Source organism: Gossypium raimondii, chromosome 7 (assembly GCF_025698545.1).
Source record: "Gossypium raimondii isolate GPD5lz chromosome 7, ASM2569854v1, whole genome shotgun sequence".
Classification (NCBI taxonomy): Eukaryota; Viridiplantae; Streptophyta; class Magnoliopsida; order Malvales; family Malvaceae; genus Gossypium; species Gossypium raimondii.
Genome location: NC_068571.1, coordinates 27,144,988 through 27,152,497, shown reverse-complemented (window position 1 = coordinate 27,152,497; position 7,510 = coordinate 27,144,988). Strand labels below are relative to the sequence as shown.

General features: G+C 40.0%; 1 protein-coding gene across 1 annotated transcript; it reads left to right on the top strand.

The window, feature by feature from the left end:
• The first annotated feature begins 2,709 nt into the window (after positions 1 to 2,709).
• LOC128042534 (uncharacterized) lies at positions 2,710 to 3,856 on the top strand. The gene is made up of 4 exons (XM_052633900.1): positions 2,710 to 2,793; positions 3,019 to 3,138; positions 3,382 to 3,568; positions 3,732 to 3,856. Exons 1-4 carry the CDS (start codon positions 2,710 to 2,712, stop codon positions 3,854 to 3,856), a joined length of 516 nt encoding a protein of 171 aa, XP_052489860.1.
• Positions 3,857 to 7,510: the final 3,654 nt, after the last annotated feature.

The following is a 7,510-nucleotide window of genomic DNA, read 5'->3' as shown; positions in this document are numbered from 1 at the left end:
AAGGGAGAAAAATAATGGTTGAATATGAGGCAGAATTCTTGCGGTTGATTCGGTATGCCTGAGGGATAGTAGCAACTGAGTATGAACATTGTGTACATTTTGAGGATGGTCTTCGTGATGAGTTGAGAGAATTGATAGCTCCGCAGAGGGAGAGAGATTTTACTGCTGTTGTAGAAAAGGCAAATATTGCTGCAAAAGTGAAGCGCTCAGAGCGCCAGAATCGTGAAAAAGATAAGGGTAGAAATAAGAGAGATTTTGGGCCCTCAAGTTCTTCTAAGAGGTTTGTTAAGAAGGCCAGGTTTGATGAGCCGTTTCGGACTGGAATCTCTATTGCTATAGCTAGGTCACAGCCCTGTGCTGATTGTGGGAGATCTCACCAGGGTGAGTGCTGGAAAAGGACTGGAGCATGCTTTAGATGTGGGTCCATGGATCATCGGATTAGGGATTATCCTTAGAGACCGGTTTAGTTACAAGCTGTAAGACCGGTTCATGTTCAGCCAGTGAGAGGTGGTCAGCAGCCACTGAGAGGCCGTGGACAAGTCAGAGGTGGGAACGATTTCGGACGAGGTCGTGGAGCCTTGGGCAGGGGCACTGGTAACATTGTAGCGAGGCAGCCAACTTTAGTGTATACTGCTCGTCGACAAGACGATGGTGATGCTCCTAACGTTATAACTGGTACGTTCTTAATTTATAATGTACCCTACATCACTTTAATTGATATTGGGTCTACACATTCATATGTTGCACTATGTAGGGAACTTTGGGTATTTAGTTTGAAAATATTGTTAGTGGGATAACTGTGATAAGTCCTCTAGGATAGTCAGTAAGGTTAAATAAGTTAATACAGAGATGTGCCCCTTGAGGTCCAAGGAGTAATTTTTCTAGCAGAATTGATGGAACTGCCATTCGGCGAATTCGACCTTATTTTAGGTATGGATTGGCTAGTGAAACATCGAGCTAGGTTGGACTGTGCTGCTAAGCGTATGGTGTTGAAGTCTACTGAGGATGAGGAAGTGGTTGTGATTGGAGAGCGAAGGGACTTCTTGACTAATGTGATCTCAACAATAAGTGCCGAAAAATTGGTTCGTAAGGGATGCGAGGCGTTTCTAGCCTATGTCAATGCAACTATTTCGGAGGGTCCTTCATGGGGACATATTAGAACTGTTAAGGACTTTTCGGATGTATTTCGTGATGAGCTCCCTGGGTTGCCTCCGAATCGCGGGGTCAAATTTGGTATTGAGCTCTTACCTAGAACGGCTCCGATGTCCATCGCCCCATATAGAATGGCACCGAAGGAGCTGGTGGAGTTGAAGGCCCAAATTCAAAAGCCATTGGATCAAGGATTCATTCGACCGAGAGTGTCTCAATGGGGAGCACCAGTGTTGTTCGTAAAGAAGAAAGATGGGTCCATGCGCATGTGCATCGATTATCGGTAACTTAATAAGCTAACTATCAGGAATAAGTATCCCTTGCCGAGGATAAATGATTTATTTGATGAGTTGGAAGGAGCTTCAGTTTTCTCCAAGATAGATCTTCGTTCGGGGTACCATCAGTTAAGAGTTAAGGAGGCAGATGTGTATAAGACTGCGTTTAAGACTCATTATGGTCATTACGAGTTCCTTGTGATGCCGTTTGGACTGACGAATGCTCCTGCTGCCTTCATGGACCTAATGAACCGATGATAAGCATGATGCACATCTCCGAATTGTTCTGCAGATCCTAAGGGAGAAACAACTTTATGCTAAGTTCAACAAGTGTGAGTTTTGGCTACGGGAACTGACTTTTCTAGGACATGTGGTGTCTGCCGAAGGGATTAGGGTTGATCCTTGGAAAATTGAGACTGTATTGGATTGGAAACCACCTAAGACCGTATCTGAGATTCGAATTTTTCTAGGTCTGTTAGGGTACTATAGACATTTTGTTGAGGGGTTTTCTTTAATTGCTACACCGTTGACTATGTTATTGCGTAAAGGGGTACCGTTTAACTGGATGGATAAGCAACAAGAAAGTTTTGAGAAATTGAAGAAAGTTCTGACTGAGGCCCTTGTCTTAGTACAACCAGAGTCAGGAAAGGAATTCACTGTTTACAGTGATGCATCACACGTTAGTTTGGGTTGTGTGCTGATGTAGGAGGGTAAAGTGGTGGCTTATGCGTCTCGGCAGCTTAAGCCACACGAGGCAAATTACCCTACACATGACTTAGAGTTAGCTGCGGTGGTGTTTGCTTTGAAAATCTGGAGGCATTATCTCTACGGCAAGAAGTGTACTATCTACACAGATCATAAGAGTCTTAGGTACCTCCTCACCCAGAATGAATTGAATCTTAGGTAGCGAAGATGGATAGAGCTGCTTAAAGACTATGATTGTTCGATTGAATACCATCCTGGTAAGGCTAACGTGGTAGGTGATGCTTTGAGTCGTAGGGCTGTATCTGAATTGAGAGCGATGTTTGCTCATCTTAGCCTGTTTGATGATGTTAGCTTGTTAGCTGAGCTTCAGGTGAGACCGTCATGGACTGAGCAAATTAAGGAAAAGCAGTTGGGGGATGAGTCATTAGTTTCTTGTTTCTGACAAGTTGAGGATGGAGAAACTTTAAATTTTGGGTTAAAAAATAGGGGAGTATTGTGTTTTCGTTGGAGAGTCTGTGTACCGAAACATTCTGAGTTAAGATAGTCTATACTGCGAGAAGCGCATAGTGGTCCATACGCTATGCATCTTGGCGGAAACAAGTTGTATCGAGATCTTCGAGAGTTTTACTGGTGGTCGGCGCTGAAATGCGAAGTTACTGATATGGTGAGTAAGTGCTTAACATTCGAACAAGTCAAAGCTGAGCATCAACTGCCTTTAGGGTTACTGCAGCCAGTTAAGATTCCACTTTGGAAGTAAGAGAGAGTAACCATAGATTTTATAAGTAGGTTGCCCTTAACGCCTACCAAAAAGGATTCGGTATAGGTCATCGTTGATTGACTGACTAAATCTGCTCATTTCATACCAGTCCGTATTGACTAATCATTGCAGAAGCTGGCTAAGCTGTATGTGGCTGAGATTGTAAGACTGCATGGGGTACCGGATTCTATTATATCTGATAGAGATCCTCATTTACATCACGATTTTGGAAGAAGTTACACGAGGCTTTGGGTACAAGACTGAATTTTAGTACTACGTTTCATCCCCAGATAGATGGTCAATCTGAGAGGGTCATTCAAATTTTGGAGGATATTTTAAGGTGTTTTGTATTGGATTTCCGAGGCAGCTAGGAAGATCATTTTCCGCTAGCAGGGTTTGCGTATAATTATAGCTACCAGTCCAGTATTCAAATGGCACTGTTTGAGGAGTTATATGGTCGTAGGTGTCGTACGCCTACTCGTTGGACTGAGCTAGGCGAGGCCAGAGATAGTTTCTGATACAGAAGAGCAGCTAAAAGTAATTCGAGACCGACTGAAGGAAGCGTCTGATTGGAAAAAGTCTTATGGGGATCTTAAACGCCGAGAGATTGAGTGTTTTGTGAGGGATTATGTCTTTCTCAATGTCTCTCCTTGGAAAAAAATACTCAGGTTTGGGCGGAAGGGTAAGCTTAGCCTTAGGTTTATTGGGCCTTACTGTATACTGAATCTTGTGGGACCTGTTGCCTATCAACTCGAGTTGCCTCCAAAATTAGATCGAAATTCATGACGTGTTGCATGTCTCCATACTGAGATGTTACCGCTCTGATCCCACACACATTGTTCCAGTACAGATTTTGGATCGTGAGGTTAAGGTACTGAGGAAGAAATCTATTCCTTTAGTGAAGGTGCTATGGCGTAATCACAGTTCAGAGGAAGCCACATGGGAACCCGAAGAGGCTATGCGACGATAGTATCTTCACCTTTTCTGATAAGGTAAATTTGGAGGCCAAATTTCGTTAAGCGGGGTAGAGTTGTAATGCCCTAAATGGTGATGCTTTTAATTTCTGTATTTTTTTCTCAACTACTTGTTTGCTTCAGGGGTTAAGCAATTTGGGTGTGCTTGAGGAGCCTGGGTTCAAGTCTTGGCGTTTTCAAAACCTTTAAATTTTGCTCTTAAAAGGATCTAGACGCTAGCACTTGGGTCTTATTAATTATTGTGCTTGCCTTTTGTCAGAAAAAGCCTTGTAGTGCAGTGGGGGAGGCGTTATAAGTGTGGCAAAAGGGTCTGAAGTTCGAGTGTTGGTGTAGCTTTGGGGGCTTTTATTTTGCAACTAGGGCGGCTAGAGTTTATGTTGTAGTAGAAGTCTGAGGGTGGAGGAGTTGATTTGGTCATAGAGAGATTGAGGGAGTAAGTTGTGGAGAAGATTATAGAGAGATTGGGGGAGTGAATCAAGGAAGTTGGAGTGTGGGGGAATGTTTGTGCCGTTTGGGGAGTTTTGGTTGTGCAATTCGGCTAAGGAGGGGAATTTGGGGTAATGCATTTCATTTTTGGTCAGTATAGGTGTCGAATTTTCTCTCTATTTTTTGTGAGTTTTGGTTTTTCTTTCTTTTTCTCTTAGAGTCGAACTAGAATTAACCATACGTGCATCTTTTTGTCAAGTTTCTGCTAGTCTTTTTGAGCTACGAAATTGTCCATACGTGCCTTTTCTTTTCTTCATCTTTGCTAGTCTTTTCTCTCTTTTTGGCCGAACCTATCATTCATTCTTTTCATTACCCCTTGTCTTTTGCAATAAGTTTCTTTCATAGCCAGCTGAATATCACTATTGATAATCCGTCTCCGCATGAATCTCCTGCAAAGGTACAGTCTATCGGTAAGTGATCAAAAGGAAACAATTCTCTATTTCTCTTGTTAAAGCGTATGCACTTGAGTTCTCCCTTTATTTCTCAAAACCGAATAACCTTCTGACTGATTGTTATTTCCTTTCTCTTGTACTACACTCTTTGCGTTTCAAGAGGGTTTCTCAGAGGCATTCAGGATTCTTCTTTTGTCTTTTTTGAAGGGGGTAAGTTCGCTTGTTCGTCATGGTATTGCGTTTTAATATTGGGGTCTTAAATTTTATTCTTGTTAACAATCCAGCCTAATAGGGTTCTTTATTCAGGGAGATAATCTGTGAGGTCATGAGATTAATTCTTTTTAGCAATCCGAGAGTATCAAGCTTTACTCTTTCGTTCAAGGTTTGGGCGGCGAACCGTTCACTCGACTTCACAAGCAGGTGTGTAATTACACCCTCTCTCGACTGCTTATCGGCAAAAGCCGTATAATCGAAAAAGACGACACGGTGACCATAAGGGCGTATGAACGCTCGCGTGGTTATTGAAATACCCTCAATGGGTAAATTACAGAAATACCCTCGATGGGTAAATTACCAAAATACCCTCGATGGGTAAATTATCAAAATACCCCCGATAGGTAAATTATAGAAATACCCAGAAGGGTAGATTGACCGATATACCCCTACTAGATGAAATGATTGATATGGCTTTATGATATTTTTTTAATTGTTACTGAGTATGACATATTGCATGTACGTAGAATTCATGACATGACATACTGCATGGGTTGGGTTTCTGTTATGGAGGAAATACTGTTTCTGTGGCTCTGCCACAATTACTATTTCTGGTGGCTTTGCCACATATTCTGTACTGGCCGCTCTGCTGCGTTTTTATTATTGGCAGCTATGCTGTAATATTGGTGTGTAGACTGGGTGGGTTGACTTTGTCCGCACATGGTGTGTTGGGTTAGTACGGGTGGTGTGTATGGCTGGACTGGGGTGGGTTTGCATATTTGCACCATACTGATACTGTTATGGGCTTAGGCCCACACCGTTTCTATACTGGGCTAAGGCCCACACTAATATTGAAAAGGGCTTGGGCCTAGACTGTTGCTGCATGATAGGGGATTACACACTGAGTTCTTGAAACTCACCCTTTTCTTCTGACTGTGCAGGTAATCCCCAACCTTAGATGATTTGGAGCTATGTGGGACTCGGAGGTGGCCACACATTCGCTAGTATTTTTATTCTAGACCAGTTTTCTTTAAAATTTTACTTTGGGTTGTTTTCATGTAATAAGGCCTTTGGTATTTTAATTTTCTTTTAATTGGGTTTTATTTACTTATTTCGAACTGCTTAACGGGTACAAATAACCTTTCACAAAAAACACGAATTTTCAACTTCAAAATGACCTCTAAGGGAGTAGCTTCCGCTAATTTAAAACCTCCAATAACAAACCGTTTGTTACTGAACGAATTAGCGGATTTGGGGTGTTACAACCATTTTTAGCTAAAATTCATGTTAGCCGATTTTTATCTAGTCTCATAACAGCCCATATTTATCATCAATTCGTAATATTTTCCTTAAATTTTACCATTTTCATAAATAAGTCCTTAAAACTTAAAATCATCAAAAATTACTTAACAAAATACTTATATTTAACTACCTACTTTAATAATCAATCAATTAAAATAAAAAAACCCTTAAACTTATTCATGGAAAGGTCTTAAACTTTTAATAGTTTCACAAATTGACCCCCGGGCTAACTAGACTAAGTTTATACGAGCTCAGAAACATAAAAATCACCAAAAACGGGGTTAGAATCACTCACATGCAAACTTAATTGAAATGGTCAAATATCAATCTTCTTCCATGGTTTCCTTCTTTCCAAGTTTCGATAAGAAGAATTTAGAGAAGATGATAGTGTTTTTGCTTTAATTTTTTTATGTTAATTTATTATTTAATTACCCTTTTGCCCTTATAACTATTAACTTAATAATTATCATGTCTATAATTGTCGACCAACCATCTATATGGTTTATTTATCCACTAAGTCCACTACCTTACTATAACATAACTATCTAATCCCTTCTACTAATAGAAACCCACTTTTGCAACCTTTATGATTTAGTCCTTTTATTTAATTAAGTATCTACACATTAAAATTTCTTAACCAAAATTTAAAATTATCCTAATAACACTCCATAGATATTTTAAAAAATATTTTCAGACTTGGTTTATAGAGACGAGGTCTCGATACCTCATTTTCTAAACCCACTTCACTTTAGGGATACAGCACTTAAACTTAGTTATTCATTCAAATAATATAATTTACCATATCAAAGTCAAATATAATTCAATATTTAACTCGTAAATATTAAATAATAATATTTACAGATTCACTCATCGGATTTGTGGCCTCGAAACCACTATTTTTGACACCACTGAGAAACAGGCTGTTACAACTCCCCCGCTTACGAAAATTTCTCCCTCAAAATTTCTCACTTAGTAATAGCCATTCAGATCAAGTTTTTCTTTCTCATTTTCGAAGGTAGTCCATATATGAAATCCATTGTAACTCGTTCTTGATCAGAACTCATACCATACCGTAATGTTACAGACAATACTTGATATTCTACATTAACCTATAGACATATCAAATATATCAATATAAACTCTGGAATTTCACATTTTATTCTTGAGCACCAGTAACTTTGTCTCAAGGCATTATAGATTTCGTCGTTGTCTAGTTTAGATTAAATAGACAATGCCATGAACCTCATATAATATGTC

Excerpts from the sequence above, each read along its gene's own strand:
- LOC128042534 (XM_052633900.1), top strand. The coding sequence starts at position 2,710 with ATGCATCTTGGCGGAAACAAGTTGTATCGAGATCTTCGAGAGTTTTAC. Across the intron at positions 2,794-3,018 it reads AATGCGAAGTTACTGATATG|AAGCTGGCTAAGCTGTATGT; the intron begins GTGAGTAAGTGC and ends TAATCATTGCAG. Across the intron at positions 3,139-3,381 it reads GAAGTTACACGAGGCTTTGG|GCGAGGCCAGAGATAGTTTC; the intron begins GTACAAGACTGA and ends GGACTGAGCTAG.